The 18,607-nt window shown below is 45.8% G+C and overlaps 1 protein-coding gene across 3 annotated transcripts in view; it reads right to left on the reverse strand.

Annotated features, from left to right (window-relative positions):
• SGCG (sarcoglycan gamma) overlaps nt 1-18,607 on the reverse strand; it is a 344,151-nt gene that overhangs the window by 82,826 nt on the left and 242,718 nt on the right. For all 3 annotated transcript variants that reach the window (XM_088458609.1, XM_088458607.1, XM_088458606.1), the window contains 2 exons: nt 6,781-6,882; nt 150-237 (listed from right to left, as the gene is read on the reverse strand). In XM_088458609.1, the coding sequence (XP_088314735.1) occupies nt 150-237; nt 6,781-6,882 (190 nt within the window). The remainder of the gene's footprint in view (nt 1-149; nt 238-6,780; nt 6,883-18,607) is intronic.

Consider the following 18,607-nt stretch of genomic DNA (forward strand, 5'->3'; position numbering starts at 1 on the left):
ATGGTATTGCAATTACACTATACATGCCTATCCATCCTTTATATGCAAATCTTTCCCAAAGCTTAGAACTTTATTTTGTGGTGTGAGTTTTTTGCAGCATAATGTAAACTTTTTATTATATATAGTCAAGAAAAGTATATTTGACTTACCCACGGTCAACCTGCCGGTGATCTCCCCCTCCGAGTTACGTGCATTTACGGTCACATTTTGAGTAGAATGCAAATGCAGAGAATTATCCTGTGCAAAACAATGCAAACATATTGATTAGAAACAATGCCTAACACCACTTTAGATCTCACTGCAATGGCTGCCATATAATATTACACGACTCTTACTGTTACAATTGAGTTGCTTATATCATATCCACTATGAAATCAGTATATTACAGCTTTGATGACCTGATGACTTAGGAGGCATATGTAGCTTTGGAGAAATGGAGTTGTAGTTTGGTTGTTCAGGGGTACAGACAGGGTTGATAGGAACATCACCAATTTTGTCTCCATTCTTTCCCCTTAAATACTGAGATGTATGATGTAATCATGTGATATCTACTTAGAATAGATGCCACTTTGATACAGTAGGGTTTCCGACATTCTGGCTGCCCCTTCCGGGAGGGAGCAGCCTGATTGGCATAGCAGGGGGGCGTGGCCGGAATAAGGGGACGAGGCCAGACAGCTTAGCAGGCATTTGTGGGCGGAGCAGGGGCATTGCCACACGATGACATCATTTTGGCCCCGCCCCCACCACACAATGCCAGAGGCAGGTGGCTGGGCCAAACTGACGCAATTCAGCGTGAATCTGCAGGGGTTTCTCTGGTTATCGTGGGGGGGGGAGGGGTCAGCTGCCAGGAGGCTGGCCTGCCTTTCTGGGGGGCTTGGAGCTGCACTCGAATTTTGGGAAGGTAGGCAAGTATGTGATACAGGCACAATAATCTGAAAAGCTGTTATTTGAGCTGCTGTGACATAACTACATAACTGGACCTGCTCATATTACAACCACTAGGGCACCTGACACTTGGTTGTTTATGTTCTGCTGATTATGTGAATGTTGTGGTCACTAATGTAGCAATGTATATTTTCCATGTCCTTGCCCTGCATTGTAATGTATTGTACTGTAAGTCACTGCTCACCTATTTCTTTATGTACTCTGTAAGGCGCTGTGGAACACTTGTGGCGCCATATAAATAAATAATAAAAATAATACTACAGAGAATATTTCTGTGAAGATGAAATCTGCTACCCTGTCCCATTGTCCGCCAATTTTGTTAGACAAGCAGCTCCCCGCTAGCATGGCAGCCTGCTGTAGAGAAGTGAAGGGGAGCATTGAGGATATGTTTAATTACGGATAGATGCTCGATTTATTTTATGAATATTATTCAGCTCAGGAATACACAGACTTTGGTATTTACTTCTTTTTAAACTCTGGTCCGTTAAATCTAATCATGTAGACAGGATAATTGGTAAGCCTGAAACTTTTGCATTGATTTCTTACCTATGTGTCTAGTTTCTGCATGATCCTAAGAGCTTCATATTGGCTGCGTATAGTCATTGCTGTGTATGCTAAAAGGGAAGGTCAGTACACTGCAGTTCTGGAGGAGCTCTGTGATACTGAGAGGATTTATCATCTAGAACTGAGAGGAGTAATTAGCTCACAGTTGACACAGCAATTATTCATGGTAATGTAGTGGGTATATGGTAAGGGTGTTACCACTGCTTGGAGTGGACACTTCCAAGCTGTAGGGGAAGGAAGTCTTGACTAGTCTCATGCAGAATAATGAATTAAGTATTGAACCACGTAGAGTCAGCAAACTGGCCATCACCATAACCTTGCCCTCGGACCTGCTGGTGGACTTGATTTTGGAGGTAGTAGGATGAAATATTGCATTGTGTCTTCAAGTGAGTGTTTCGGGTGAATGGTAGCGGTTCAAGGGGCAGCGACAGGCTGTCATGCAGGTAACAGGCACATGCCCACTCTCCTCTTTGCCAACAACAAGTAGTATTGCATGCGCTAGCAATGTGCAGGGTGGTTTATGTTGTTTGTCCTTCTTACTGTACGTTACATGAAATGTTTTTTTTTTTTAAAGAAATGAAAGAAAATAATAGAATTCAAAACTAAAAAAATATAAAAAATGTAAAACAATGATAATAAAGATAAAACAAAGAGAAAGGACTATATGCCAAACCATAAATATGTCCATTCAGATAGATCTTTTCTAGATAGATAGATAGATAGATAGATGTAAAGATAGATAGATACATGGGCGTAACTACCGTAGGTGCCAGGGGTGCAGCTGTAGCAGCTTAGGGGGGGGGGGGGCGTCTTCCTTGTCAAAATGTGTTATATACATTTTTCAGCATTGGGTGGTACATGGGGGCCCTTACAAACTTTTGCTGTGGGGTCTTTAAATACCTAGTTATTCCCCTGCAAATGTGAGATCAGGAACTCACATTTAGGATGGTACCAAATAATTATTGCAGATGACTTTTAGGAACTGGCTTTGCCAGAAGTACAGAAGGGTTCTCCTCCATGATTTTGTGACCATCAATGAGACTGAACATCATGTGTGTGGGAATGGATTCATGATCCATGAGTATGTGGCTTGGGTACGGAATCCATGGCATTATAGATTGCAAAATGCAATTTACAGTATCCAGGGCCTTATGGCAGAGCATTGACTTACTGTGTACAAATTCTATACAATACAATACACCCCTCCCTTTAAAATGCTGTACTATACAATAAACCATTGTGGCTGTTTTCTTCTTCCAATAACATTGTGTTATGTCATTGTTGCTTGGTTCACATGAAGTCAGTGTTGGCTGAAGGGGCAAGATGCAATCACGATCTTGCAGATGCATGGTACCTACCTACATTCTCCAGCACATCATCATCAATACAATCCGATTTTGCTTCAAGAACTAGTGGAAAACCCATGTTACACTGTATATGTCCATTTGCATTTTTTGATATTTGTAGCCTGTGGGCTATAAATGATGAAGACGAATATGCAAACCAATTTGCAGGGGGCATCTTGTGCATTCCCGCACTGCGCATGCTCTAGTGTACACAAGTGCGGGTAATGTAGAGTTGCACTCTTTTCAATTGCATCTACACTTATGACTGTAGAGAGTGTACTAGGCTGTAACCCGGCGCTCTCATGCAGGCAAAGATCCGTGAGGGGGTGTGGATGGAAATGCAGGCTATAGGTAGTTGGACGAAAGCGTAAACGTTTCCAGATATACTATTTATGCCTAGTGTAGACTGTGCACTGATGATGATAACGAGTAGCAAGTCAAGCACATGTCTAGGGGACAGGTGCACTGCAAGATGCACATAACACTGAATACAGGCGAGTATATGCATTTATTCCCATGCACCTTATCCAGGAGCACATGTACCATGATTTCCGACCAACTCTCTTTATTCTCTTCTGTGGTGTGATCGGGATTTTGGCTGAAACACAATGATAGGATCAATTCCACTCAACAAAGTCCAGAGCAAATCCGCCTGGGAAACGTGCCGGATTCGAGTTTTATGTATTTCAGTATGCTTTTGGGTCTGCTAAATTTATGGTTATGCCGCTACAAAGCACTTCCCTCAGGGGATGTTCCTTGGTGAACAACCGTGCGTCTAAATGCGCAAGGACTGAGACGCCCACTTTGAGCGTCTTCAGATGTGGCAATCATGCAGGGTGCGTCTTAAGACGCCAACATCGGCCGCACCAACAAAACGTTCACTAGCCCTACAGTATGCTGGGTGCAGATTGTACATCTGGTTATAACCTCCAATGTGAGTGATAAAGCACCTGTGTAAGCAACCACTTTCAGCGACACTCCCATAAGACACAGCATCTCTGTGCGTCTGAATAGCCCCCGCCCTGTCACGTCCCAGTTTCCGTCAGGATTGGCCAATTCAATTCTAATACATTTCAGAGACTGTGCGACTCAATCAGTACTGCGAATCTATGCGCATACGAATTACAACTTAACGCATGCAGATCAGCTCCACATCGCTCCACTGGGTCCGACATCAGTCTACAACTCAGATTCAGGCCCTTTGGGGTATATTTACTAAAGTGAGAGTTTGTAGAAGAGGAGATGTTGCCCATAGCAACCAATCAGATTCTACTTAACATTTAACTAGCACCTTCTAGAAGATAATAGCTAGAATCTGATTGGTTGCTATGGGCAACATTTCAACTTCTACAAACTCTCATGTTAGTAAATACACCCCTTTGTCTCTTACATCAGAGCACCAAATACATGTTCCGGCCAATTACTATTCCAAATCAATGTTAATGTTATATTTCATCACCCCTAGATGTTTGATATTAACTGTGAATATAATTGAGGACACCACGGTGAACTACGGGGAAATAAAGTGACTGTTCTCAACAAGACATTTATTACAATAGATTAAATGCCACAAAGGAACATACAGGAAATAAATCAAATTGGATTTACTTAAAAAGTGGAGCTCTATTAACACCAATAGTCTTTGATAGTGACACTTAATCCATTGCTCGAAATGACTTTGGAGATATGTTATTCCCCAATTAGAAAAGATAAAATAGTTCTGTAAACAGCACCGAAAATGTGAATTTAAAACAACAAACAAACAAAAAAAAAACATAAGTAAATAAATTTCTCATTTAGAATACAAATAATTCATTATGTTTATTGTACTGGGGAGAACAATTTAATTTTAATGAAAGTCTTGCTGGATATGTTTTCACACCTCCTAAACTCTTATTTACTTGGTAATCCTGTTCATAGAATTGAGAGTGTGAACATGTTTAATAAAAGATTTAAAAAAAAAAAATGTTACTGAAAAGAGTTTGTAAACTTTAAAAGGCAAGAAAAGCTACAAGCTGTCACATGTGTATTACTGAACTATAGAACATACTGGGATATATGTTTGTCCATTGTGCCTTTGTAGCATGTTGCCATGCTAGAATGGGACTGTTCCTTTATCTGAGCCAGCATAGAATGACTACCAAGCTTGTAGACTTGCTCTGCTGAAAGGCACCATGAAGGTTATTGGATTCATTAGATCATGACAGACCTAGGGCTCAGGAGAGCCAGCTGTATACTGACACACAGAGGGGGGTCATTCTGTGGTGGACACAGGTAAAGAATCCTCTGCACGTGTCTGAGATGCACTGCACATGTGCCTCAGTGTTTACTGCCGGGAGATGCAGATCGCAATTGCGTGGAGATCAATGCAATTTTGATGGGTGTTTCTTGGCAGCAATTGTGCAGACGGCTGACAGTCACGGGTGTGCCGATGTCAGCGACTGCTTCTAAATACTAATTTGCACAGAAACCAGCTGTCATGTTCATTCGGACATTCTGCGGCATGGGCAGGTGCAATGTTTGATGGTGCGGCCATGGGTAAGCAGGTGGTGTGTCTTTGCACATCGGCGGACTTGCGCCACAGTCGGTGGGCAACTCAATAGGACGCCCATCGGCCACAGCATTAGCACAAAGACGCAGTATCAGTTCTGTGACAGTTCTGATTGATTCTTTGCCCTGTCGTCAGACATTCATGTGCACAATGCAGAGGACACAAGAAACTTCCACACATACAACACCAGTGCCACAATATTTTAGAATGAGAGCTTGCTGACAGATATGGGCAGGCGTATAACATGCATACACTAGTGACTGGGTTGGTGATACAGTATTCTACTTAAGAAGGAATGGGTATGAAGTCCCGGCGGCTGTTCATATCCCGATGCCGGCAGCCCAAAGGGAGAAGATCCTGACTGGGCAGGTAAGTACCCAATCCCTACCCCTCTCCCCCCCTAGCCCTTCCTTAGTGGTGCCTAACCCTAACCTCCCCCCGGGGGTAACTAACCCTAACTCCCCCTTACCGCACCTAAATCTAACTCTATTGGGGGGGAGTCTCACCCTAACCCCCCCCTTACCGCACCCTAATCCTAACCCTCCCAGGGGGTGCTGACTCTAACCTCCCCCCCAGGGGTGCCTAACCCTAACCTCCCCCCGGGGGTGCCAAACCTTAACCCTCCCCCTTAAGGATTCTTAACCCTAACCTACCCCCAAAAAGCAACCCTAACGCTAAGGGCGCCCCGAACTTACCTCGTTCGGGCTGGCATCCTTCGGTGTTCTGGTGTCGGGATTAAGATAGGTGTCAGTATTTTGACACCTATGTTAAGTCCCTTGTTGGGATTCAAATGTCGGTATTGAGACCAGCGGCCAAACTATGTCCTCTTGAGAACCATAGACCCAATGGTACTTCTGAACATAGAAATGGACAGTGTCATCACAGCAGATTAACTGCTTTAAGTTGCAGCTTTTTGTTCTATTGTTCTGTATCAGCTGTCTCTATGAAATGTCAGGGTAACACTAAAAAAAAAATATTTTACCTTCATATATGAAAAGTCTGAAATGTAGCCATATATTAACCGAGGGTAAATATGCTCAAGTTCAATTATCAGGAAGTATTTTGGTAAATTGCAAAACTTAGCATAATTATTTGATTTAATAATATTTCTACTGAATGATATTACTCTTTAAAGGTCCATTACACCACAAATAAATAAAATATTACAGTCAGTTATATGGCATGTGAATGTTTAAAAATAGTTTTAACATATATTGGTCTGATTACTGTCCTAGAGTTAGGGATGCTTCAAGGTTAACAAGAGAGCTCATGTGTTCATCCCTTAGTGGCCAGGTTATCACTCTCCCGGGGAATGTGGAATAATTGAAGCTATATATTTATACATAATGCACTGGATGGATGTTGAAGACTTACCACCCTTGAACAGATTTCTTTGGCATACAATGGATACAGGAACTCAGATTCACCTTCAAGACGAAGACCTTCACTTGTAACACGCAAGTGCCCCATTCCAGTCTGCAAAAAGCAGGAAAATAACTTCAATGTAATTTAATGACACCAACATGTTCTAAAGCATGATAAATGCATTACTCTTATATGGAAAGGTCTGACTGTTAATTTCCAGTAAACATGATACAATCAAGCAATAAAACAAGATGATACAAAGAGAAACTGACAAATTAAAAGGAAACACAACTTTTACATTTTGACATAAATTTTCTCTTTCACTTTAAGGGGGCTGGGAGACCACTGTCCAAACCGATGATCCTGTGATCAGCCAGGAAACAATAAATTAGTGGGTTTTCCTGGCCAAAGAGGTTGGCACGTGATTGGGTATACATATAAACTAGGGATGTGCAGGCTCGGATAGGTTCGAGTTTGCACGTGGAGTTCGGATTTTTCCCTCCAAAAAAACGGAACTCAGAACGAGGCAAATCGTCATCTTACATGGACGAACATCATCATTCCTGGACAAAAGACCAGGAATGATGATGTTCGTCCATGTAAGATGACGTTTTGCCTCGTTCTGAGTTCCGTTTTTTTGGAGGGAAAAATCCGAACTCCACGTGCAAACTCGAACCTATCCGAGCCTGCACATCCCTAATATAAACACGTCTTTAGCTCATGATCAAATTGTCTGAGACTTCTTTGGCCAGGAATACTGGCATATAGTCCAATACTGTACATACACTCACCCCTTCCTTGACAAGAGTATATTCAGGAACACTGATGATCTGGATTACAAACACTTCAATGGTGTGTTCTAGTGAAACATATTACTTCTGGTAATTACCTATATAAGTGAATTACCTACATTTAATTTATGAAATAATTGGAGACCCCCCCCAAGCAAATAAAAAACACAAACAATAAACAAAACAGACAATATTCTGTAAATGATAAAAATGAACAAATTCGCCCAAAGCTACCTATGATAAAAAATATATTTATCTAAGATTCCCAGGTGACAGGTCACATTGCACAGGTGAAACCCAGCCTCACTTTGTATTAAACATTTACCTCTAATAACTAATGACACAAATGGTGTGTTTACTAAAGTGCGGGTTTCTAGAAGTGGAGATGTTGCCAATAGCAACCAGTCACATTCTACTTAACATTTATCTAGCACCTTCTTGACGATAGTAGCTAGAATCTGATTGGTTGCTATGGGCAACATCTCAATTTCTAAAAACCTGCACTTTAGTAAGTATACCCCGGATTGTCTGAAAGCAGTAGAGAGTGCATAGTGGGAAATTAGAGTGCCTCTTGGTTCCTCCCTGTACAGTATCTCATATTTGGGGATCTCACAATGCACACTGCTACACATTTGTAATTCTCTCCTTGAGTGTGGTGGACTTTATAATTGGGTAGCTCAGAACTACAAAGGGCTGCGTTGCACCCCTGAATTGTGTGGAGACCTGGCTGCATCATCCCAACCTCCAACACCTCAAAGTCTTCTGTTTTGATCTGAAAAGGGGCTGCATTTGGAGAAGAGCCCCACATTGCTCTGTTATAGGAGGTTAGAACGGCATAGTTAAGATCCAACCTACATTTGGCTATGGGACCTGTTTGTGCCTCTGTTTGGTCATGAATGGACCTCTTCCTTGTACTGTAGACGATAAAATAGTTGTTTGCTGATCAACTACAATAGTTATGCTTCACAACCTTTGCATAAAATTATACAGGATTTACTGTATAATAATTATTCTTGGTCTCATTGGCTTCTTTGGATGAACTAAGGATAGAATGAACAGGAATAGGAAAGTGCACTCTGTTTATGTGCCATGTGTGTACATATGTTTCTATTATATCATTTATATTGCCTGGCAACTCTTGAATGCTCATAAAATAGTTTCTCTGTTTCTCAGGGGGTACTTTTCTCTTGTAATTAAGCACCTAAAACTGCTGGTTTCTTTCATACCACGGCACTGGCAGCTGTAGTTGTGTTTATGTGCAAACGGCAACAAAGGCTTCTGGATGGAGTCTCGGAGATAAAGTAGGTTGCAAAACAGTGGTGGCGGTTCACTGCAAACTTTTGTAATTAAAACAAAATCCATTAAATGATGAAACTTCGCTGTTAAAATTAAATGAGATAAGGGGAGGTTTCAGCTTTGTCAATTGCAAGGTGACTTTCAAACACAATGAATAATCTAATAGCTGAAGTAATACAAATACGTATATAAAAAATATTACATTCTGCAAAGAATGTAGCTCCAGCCAATAAAATTCAAACTGTTCAGGGCAGAAACTAAATGAACAATAGGGCTTGCTTCAGAGATGTACACAGACCGCTGGCACATACATCTCCGATGGTGCGAGATCTGTGTGTGCGCAAATGCCACTCTGCTCATGTGCAGTTCTACAAGATTACACGCTGTGTCCCAAAGCCGCAGCATGCCTTGGGACACAGCAAAGCCGCAGCATGCCTTAGGACACAGCAAAGCCGCAGAATGCCTTGGGACACAGCAAAGCCGCAGCATGCCTTGGGACGCAGCAAAGCCGCAGCATGCCTTGGGACGCAGCAAAGCCGCAGCATGCCTTGGGACGCAGCAAAGCCGCAGCATGCCTTGGGACGCAGCAAAGCCGCAGCATGCCTTAGGACACAGCAAAGCCGCAGAATGCCTTGGAAATCAGCAAAGCCGCAGCATGCCTTGGGACAGAGCAAAGCCGCAGCATGCCTTAGGACACAGCAAAGCCGCAGAATGCCTTGGAAAGCACCAAAGCCGCAGCATGCCTTGGGACGCAGCAAAGCTGCAGCATGCCTTAGGACAGAGCAAAGCCGCAGAATGCCTTGGAAAGCAGCAAAGCCGCAGAATGCCTTGGGATGCAGCAAAGCCACGGCATGCCTTGGGACGCAGCAAAGCCGCAGCATGCCTTGGGACGCAGCAAAGCTGCAGCATGCCTTGGGACGCAGCAAAGCCGCAGTATGCCTCTATACACACTGCGGGAGCCAGAAGGCAGAGCTCACGAGTGAGCTCCAGCCTCCAGCTGCAGGGAAGGAGTCGCCCAGCGTCCACTGGCAAAAAAATCACAGAGGCTGTAGCGACATGCAGGGGCAGCTGACCGTATCTCGCCGGCCCTGGTTGCAGCCTACATGCACAAATTAGGGCATCTACAGCAACTCTGAGTCATACGCTTCTTGCTGATGGCTGAATGTGCATTACTGGGTGTCTCAACAGGTGGTGCCTGGACCTTCCCGTATTTGAGAAGCGCCGTGTGGGCGTCCAGACAGAGTCGTGACCTATTCTGAGTTGACACTCGTTTTCAGTCACTTTCCTGTACCCAGCATGGAGGAGGTGTCTGTGGCGCTACTAGTGATCAGTGTTGCCAACACTGAGATGGAAAACAAGCAACCTATAAGCAAAAAACAAGCCCAAAACAAGCCCAACCCAATCCTAAAAAGCCCAATAAAAAAGCCCAATTTAGGGGGGTGTCTCTTTGTCCTCACTCTCTACCTAGTTAACTTCCTTTATTCCTCCTCTTCTCTAACCTAAATATTTTAGTGTGTGCACAGTCTTATTTGCCTATATTGCTTTTCTCCCTCTACACCAGCCTCCATATTTTTACCTCCTCCCTCTTTTCATACCTCATTCCCTTGCCAGTCTTCAGCTGGGTACACACTTGCCGATGTGTGTACCCAGCAATGCGACGCCCGACCACGCAATATATATCGGGCGGTTGATACATACTGCATGACGTGGTGTCCAAACGTCCGATATGTCAGGCACCGGCTCCATCCAATATGCCAGCATCGGCATCTAGGTCGTTCCATCGGCCCTACATGCAGGCCGACGGAATGAACCCGATGGACGACCCGCAGGAGTGCGCAGGGTCACGCATAGTGGGTACACACTGGCCGATTTGGACGATATGTCAGCCCAATCAGCAGGATCAGGCGACATATCGTCTAGTGTGTACCCACCTTTTCTTTACCTGACTCTTCTTCTCTGCACTTCTCTCACCCCTCTTCCTTACCTCCTTCATTCCTGTCACCTGTCTAATTCCATTATTCCCTCTTTTTAACAGCCGCAGTCATTTTAACTCACCCCCATGTACCTGCCTCATTTCTATCATCTAGTTTACCTCTCCTTCTTGCCTGCCCCCTACAACTTCACCCTGTCCACTGCCCTCTATTCCCCAGACACAACATTCCCCCCTCCCTCAGTCACTACCAGTGGGCCGGGGCTACCACTAGGCAAACTGCAGGGCGGTAGTGTGGACAGCACATAAGTGCAGTCCGCACTAATAGGAACAAACACACAGCCACCGGCGCCGGCAGCTGTGTGTTTGTTTTAGCAGCCGATGAGAGTCAGACACTCTTCGGCTGCTGCGCCCACTCATGAGCTCCATTTTCCGGCTCCCACAGTGGGTGATGGGAGAGACGTCATGATGTCTCTTCCATCATGCAAAGGGCCCACGGGGACTGCCGGAGCCCGGGGGACAGAGGAACGGACGCTGGAGCAGGGATTAAGGTAAGTGGAGTTTTTACTTGGGGCACTACTGGGGGCACTGCTGGGGGGAGGCTACTACTGGGGGCACTGCTGGGGGGAGGCTACTACTGGGGGTATTGCTGGGGGGGCTACTACTGGGGGCATGATTACTACTGGAGGCATTGCTGGGGGAGGCTACTACTGGGGGCACTGCTGGTGGGGAGGCCACTACTGGGGGCACTTCTGGGTGGAGGCTACTACTGGGAGCATGATTACTACTAGGGGCATTGCTGGGGGGGCTACTACTCGGGGCACAATTACTAATGGGGACATTGCTTGGGGGAGGCTACTACTGGTGCCACTGCTGGTGTGGAGGCTACTACTGGGGGCACTGCTGGGGGGAGGCTACTACTGGGGGCACTGCTGGGGGAGGCGACTACTGGGGGTAATGTTGGTGGGGCTACTACTAGGGGCACGATTACTACTGGGGGCACTGCTGGTGGGGAGGCTACAACAGGGGGCACTGCTGGGTGAAAGCTACTACTGGGAGCACGATTACTACTGGGGGCATTGCTGGGGGGGCTACTACTGGGGGCACAATTACTACTGGGGACATTGCTTGGGGGAGGCTACTACTGGTGCCACTGCTGGTGTGGAGGCTACTACTGGGGGCACTGCTGGGTTGAGGCTACTACTGGGAGCACGATTACTACTGGGGCATTGCTGGGGGGGAGGCAACTACTGGGGGCTCTGCTGGGGGGAAGCTACTACTGGGGGCACTGCTGGGGGAAGCTACTACTGGGGGGAGGCTACTACTGGGGACATTATATAAGGGGCACTGCATAGGGGGACCACTACCTGGGGCACTATATAAGGGGCACTACGTAGGTGGGACTACTACTGGGGGCACTACTGAGGGTACTGCATAGAGGGGACCACTGCGGGGGGCACTGTATAAGGGCTTATCTATCTATACGAGGGGGGGGGGAGCAAGGCTGAAGAAATGCCTAGGGTGTCCAGTAACCTTGCACCGGCCCTGAAAACTCCTCAGCCTACTTTCACAGAACTGTGGCATACTGTATTGCTGTTTGAAGCTGCCTCATAAACAAACCTGGTTTTCAAATATTTTCTGGTTTCTTTGCTAATAGTAAATATATAATACTCTTTATTTCAACACAGCAACTGCATTTGGCTCTCTATTAGGGAGCATCTGCCTTGGTAACGTTATTTCCTCTGGAACCAAACTAAACAGGCTTACAGTTTTATCGGGAATGTAATACTTAAATTCCTCAGAAGGAAAATAACCTTAAATAGATACTACACAATGTATTCTGGGCTCTCGCCAGTCTTTTCTGTGGGTTTTATTTCTAAACAAGGCTCCCATCTGCATTTCAGTACATCATGGTGGCTCTGTTTAATATGCCAAACTGATACAGTATTCCCAGAAGGACAGGACGCGGCCGTTGCTTACCTCAATGACAATTTTAGCACGGACAAAAACAGTCTCTGAAAATAATGATACAAACTACACAGATAACAACATTTTCACGTTTAACAAAGTTATCTCATATACAGGACAGTAAATTAGGCTACATTTCATACTGTATTTGGATCATTATACTGGGGAAGCAATCGGGAAGCCGAATGCCTAAATACCGGCAGCCGGCTTCCCGACTGTCTTATCCCGGCATGGGTGAAATGCCAGGCGTCTAGATGTAGACGCCTGCATTTCCCCGACGCCGGGAGACCGGCGCCCGGCATCACGATCATAGTGATGCCGGGCGCCGCGAGCGGACAGCCGCGGGGGTTAGGCTAGGGGGAGGGAGGGTTAGGGTTAGGCACCCCCGGGGTGGACTTAGGGTTAGGCACCCCCCCGGGGGACTTAGGTTTAGGCAGCGGGGAAGGGGGTGGTTAGGGTTAGGCACTTAGAGGGGGGATTAGAGTTAGGGACTTGGGGGGGAAGTTAGCGTTAGGCACCCCTAAGGAGGGTTAGGGTTAGGGGGGTTAGGTTAGTCTATACTTACCTATCCACGATCGGGATTTACAGCGCTGTCGGGCTTCCGCTGCTTCGAACTCTACTCCTGTCGGGCTGCCGCTGACGGGAATCATGCGGCCGGCGGTATATCATACCCATTCCGTTATACTGTCCCCTCCAGCTAATTACAGTGCATTAAAGTAACGATTCTTATAGCACTTGCAAATTTCCAGTTTAATTAATCAAGCGAGTTGTTCTTTCCTATATAAAAATATAATCAGGCTTTATTTTTCTTTCCCATATATAGGATGTAATGAAGATACAGATGTCATAGCCGTTTCAGCTTTGCTGACAGTTAAAATACCAATTTAGTAATTTAATACTACAGTAGTTGAACCTTAGGAAAATAATTTAACTAAAATTGTATAAAATATTTGTGTATCATTCTTCCCTTGTGTTGTTAACATTGTGTTAATGTATTGCACTAGAGGAAATGCCACCCTATAAAGAATATATATATATATATATATATATATATATATACACACGTAGCATCATCTCTTAGGGGCATACTTATCAAGCCCGTTTTTCATAAAGTTATGTAGAAACAACAGTGTATGTATCTCACAATGTACTAACAGTCTAATGGAAGACATTTCACAGGAAGGCTTATTAGTGCTGCAGACCGCAGTCCCCATTATCCCCACTTTATGCCTACGAAGGCATTCTCGCAGGAGAGGGATCCTACAATCCCTCTCCCGCAGCCTTTGACCGGTTCTGGTAACTGACACTGTGCACATGCGCACATTTCCAATACCGCTCCTATAAAATGTCACCGGGACCACAGGCAAGGCATTGAGCTTGAAAAATTCCAAAGTATTGGACGAAACGCGTTGCTGCCTTGCCTATCTTCATATTGTCCAGACTGAGCTCAAGAGGCTTTTCTTCTTACTAAGCACCCGGATGAGAGGTTCGTGATCCACACAGACGCGGCATATCTGCTGACCCCGACACACTGCTTGCTATTATGCTAGATAGCACTCTGTCCCAATACCATAGCCGGCAGTACCCAGCGGTGGGAGCGAGCAGCAGGACATCGGAGGTCCAGGGCTGATCTAACACAGACAGTTGCCGCAAAGTGTTACAATAACGCAGAATCACTGATTAAGCCTTTGGTGTTGGAAGGAACATACAGTATTAAGCAAGCGGAGCGTTGTGCCATGATACTAAAAGGAAGGTAACTCTGGTATGTTACATACGGACACTAACTAGTCCATTGACATGTTATATGATCCTCCAGTTCTCCTTATCCGGGCTATGCTTATAGACTCCATCTGCCTCATTTTTATATATCCATCTGGACTTTTATTCATCACCATATATATGGTTTATTTCTCACGTTGTATGTAAGTTTCATGTGCTATTACCTTTGCATGCTAGTTCATTGAACGATCAATACTGTAGCATTATTTCTATTTTATGTATAAATTATACAGAACTAGATACATTGTTGCATAAACTAGCTAGATGATCTTCTACTGCAAGGGTGGGGAACCTTTTTTCTGCCGAGGGCCATTTTGATATATATAACATTATTTGCGGACTTGGTGCAGGCCATGCCCTCTTGGTGTGATGTCACATGGGGCGGGGCCACAAACGCCGGTGATAACAGCAATGCCCGGATCATCCTGAGGATGTGCCGGGGAGCTGTAAGGGCAGCGGTGGGACTGTCTGAAGCGTCCTAAGGATGCTCCAGGCGGCATTGCTGCATAGATTCTGGCTGCAGGGTTCCATTCTAGTCACCGTGGTAGCTAGATGAGGCTAGCAAAAAAATGCTCAGAGGGCCAGACCAAATGATTCCAGGGGCCTTATACGGCCCCCGGGCCTGAGGTTCCACATTCCTGTTCTACTGTGTAGTAAAATCACTTTATTGTTACAATAAATTTTTACAATTTGTCAAGGTAGCTGCAATTATCCAGCGCAGTTTTTTTCCTTTTAACCTGAAAAAGAATACAGCTCATTGGTGGCTGGTCCCATGGTAGGGGCCAGACACCGGTAAACACAGCACTAGAGTAACAATAAAGCTGCCCAAAGTGCCCATAGAACATTTGATTGCATCCGCTATCACAGGCCTAGACTGCCGGTTGTTATGGTGGTGGTGCTGGTGCCCCCCAGTCCAGCCCACCGCTCTGCCTGTGAGACATTGCAGCAGGGAGCTCAACGGGGGTTACAGAAATCGACAGTACAATGCCAGCAGTCAGTGTAGTGAGGATGAAGGAGGGAGAAAGAGTCAGACTGGCGGGACAGTGCTTGTATATGTCTAGTCGCACTAAAGCCGGCAGTGTGCTAGAGGGGGCGATCACCCCCACCCCTGGATCTGCCACTGCTTTCGGCTGCCACAGTCTCCGAAGTATGCTCCTCTCACACGGTCTCCCCACAGCAGCACCCAGGGGCGACCCTGGGGGAGTGGACGGCACTCTTTCTAGAATCTGGTGCGTGGCTGACTGCAGGGATTATGAGTTCCTTCTAAGAAGACTGCCAGATGACCACACACAAAGGCAGATACAGTATGGTCCTCTGTAGACCGGTATTATGGTAACACACAAAAATGATAAAAACAGTATTATTATCGGTGGCGGATTTTACCTAAGAGCTGCGGGACTGCAGCCCCCTCCCCCCAGTAAAATCTACCGCCTGCAGGGGCTGCCTAGCAGTGGCTTCTCATTGGAAGCACTCCCTGCTGATCGCAACCAGACAGGCAGTTCCAGGGGGAGGTGTTCTCTCCCCCTGGGACTGCCAGGCCGGACTGCAATAGCAAAGAGTGCTTACCATAGGAAGCCACTCCCCTGCTATTACGGCAGCCCTATCTGGCATCTAGGGGCTGCAGCTGATGCAGTTTCTAGAAGCCAGCCTGTATGCTGGAATCGGTATGCAATGCTGGAAGCTGTTTAGCCGCCAGATCAAATACCAACAGCGGCAGCCCGGCGGGTCGAAATCCCGACAGCTGAAGGTAAGTACCCTATCCCTCCCCTCTCCCCCCCTAACCCTCCCATAGGGGTGCCTAACCCTAACCTCCCCCTAGTGCCTAAACCTACCCCCCCTCCCCCTAAACCTAACCCATTCCGGGGGGTGCTTAACCCTAACCCCACCCCTAGTGGTGCCTAAGCCTAACCCCCCTTCCCCTACCGTAAATCCCCCCGGGGTCCCTAAACCTAACCCTCCCCCTCCCTCGGCTAGGTGCTAACACACCCGGCATACCTTCGTTCAGTATGCTGGGTGTTGGGATTCCATAGTGGGGCTAATGATGGGAGTCGGGATTTCGATGCCTATCTTTACTCCCATGTCAGGATGTAAGTGTCGGGATATGGGCGGGCGCGATAGTGTACGCCAGTATCCTGACTGCATCCCTGTATGTTAGCAGCGCCCATATTTAGGCTCCCCCCTCACTGCTGCCGTCCTTAAGCCCCGCCTCCAGGTGACATAAGCTGTCAATCACCAGCATGGCAGGGAAGAGAGGGCTGCATAGACTGCAGACTATGGCCCTCATTCAGAGCCTGGGAGGCACGCCCCCGGCACGCCCACCAAAGGGGGCGTGCTGTCAATCAACATCGACAGCACGCCCCCTTTGATCAGACACAACGAGCGAAGGAAAGTCCTTCGCTCGTCGCGTCTGGCGCATGCGCACGATGGAGCTCCCTCCATCGTGCGCATGTGCAGTGCACACCATCGACCCACTTGCGAGCGGACAGCCGCTTGCGAGTGGGTCTGAATGAGGCCCTATGTCTGCAGACCCCCCGGCCAGACAGGTAAGGAGCTGTCGCTGATTATTATTATAATAATGATAAAAGCATACAGACAAGCAGGTGTACCTAAGAACGTGGCCACTAAAAGCGAGGACCAGTTATCCCTCTGTGACATACACACTCTGATGCTTTGTAAATTCTATTTAAAAGATGTAATTCAATAGTTAGCAATACGCTTTTTTCCAAAGATATAAGCGGAAGATAATGTTCTCTCATTAAATCCTGCCCTTGTGTACTGTATTTAATCACTTTCTCCACTAAGAGCTGCTGCTGATTACTGGTACCTGGGAGCATATTCGTTCTTTACTCCCATTAAGGTGTAATTAACACTGTGATAAAAATCTGCATTTTTCTGCAAACAGTACATGCTAATGCCCATACAACATTAACACTAATGGGTTACAGGCATTGCAGTAAAAAACATTTTGGGATTTTGAAAAGATTATTACAAATGTTGTAATGGTTTAAATAAAAGTAACTGGCCATGGCAATTTGGTAAACAGGTCAAGTAGGATTAGTTTTGCTAAATTACAGATAGCACAGTATGAGGCTTCTCAGGTTATTATCTTTGATCCAGGCCTCACAGATATGAAAAGTTTACTCTTTGTGAAAAACCATCTAAAGCAGATGTATCAGTTCACATGGCTGATGCATAAAATCATCCAGCGTAAGCTCATACACTATGGATTGGTATAGGGTATTAATAGCTTGCAATAAAATCTACAGAACATGTTCAGAAAATGATATGTGTAATAAAAATATTCAAAATAATGATACATACTTTCATACAAACTTACCAGGGATTTAAGCAGTAGGGGCCTGATTCATTACGGATCGCAATACTGCGTACGCACGCAGTTCAACTGCGATAGCAAACCAAACTCGACACTACACAAGGACGCCCACTCTACCATACGCACATCCGTAACACTTAGCAGAATAGCAAAACCATCGGTACAATCGAGCACCATCGGCTCCATGCACACACTTGCACAAACCCAGATCTTACTAACAGACTCGCACGCTATGAGACCTCATGCTGCGTATGGCTACGCAGTGGATAATTTATGCATGCCCCTGAAACGGCGTGCATTTGGCAGACCACCCCTCCGTCACCACCCACAAATGGTACTTCCTGTCAATCACTCTGCCATGGGTCTGCGTAGCCTTTGTGGTCGCAATCCCGATCGCAGTGGCCGGTTCGCACACAATCACTGCGATGCATACGCATCTGCAGAACGCAACAGTCGGCGTGTATATTAGCAACTGCAATCCAAGCTCAATCTCTGTTAGCACTACCAACTACCTTTCAGTGACAGTTACCCGTTTAAAAGGTCCTTGCAACATTCTGTCGCTGAATATTGGCCAATTGTACCACAGAATCCAGAGTCTTCTGGATAAATTCAATGTAATTTTATACCTAAATTTCTTTGGGGCTTATTTGTCAAATCCCAATTGTTTTTAAGTAACATCTGTTATCAGAGCTAATAGATGACTTAACAGAGCAATTTATCATTTAAATCATGCAAGAC

This window comes from Taudactylus pleione, unplaced genomic scaffold, assembly GCF_031769625.1.
Source record: "Taudactylus pleione unplaced genomic scaffold, aTauple2 ptg000842l, whole genome shotgun sequence".
NCBI classification, from domain to species: Eukaryota; Metazoa; Chordata; class Amphibia; order Anura; family Myobatrachidae; genus Taudactylus; species Taudactylus pleione.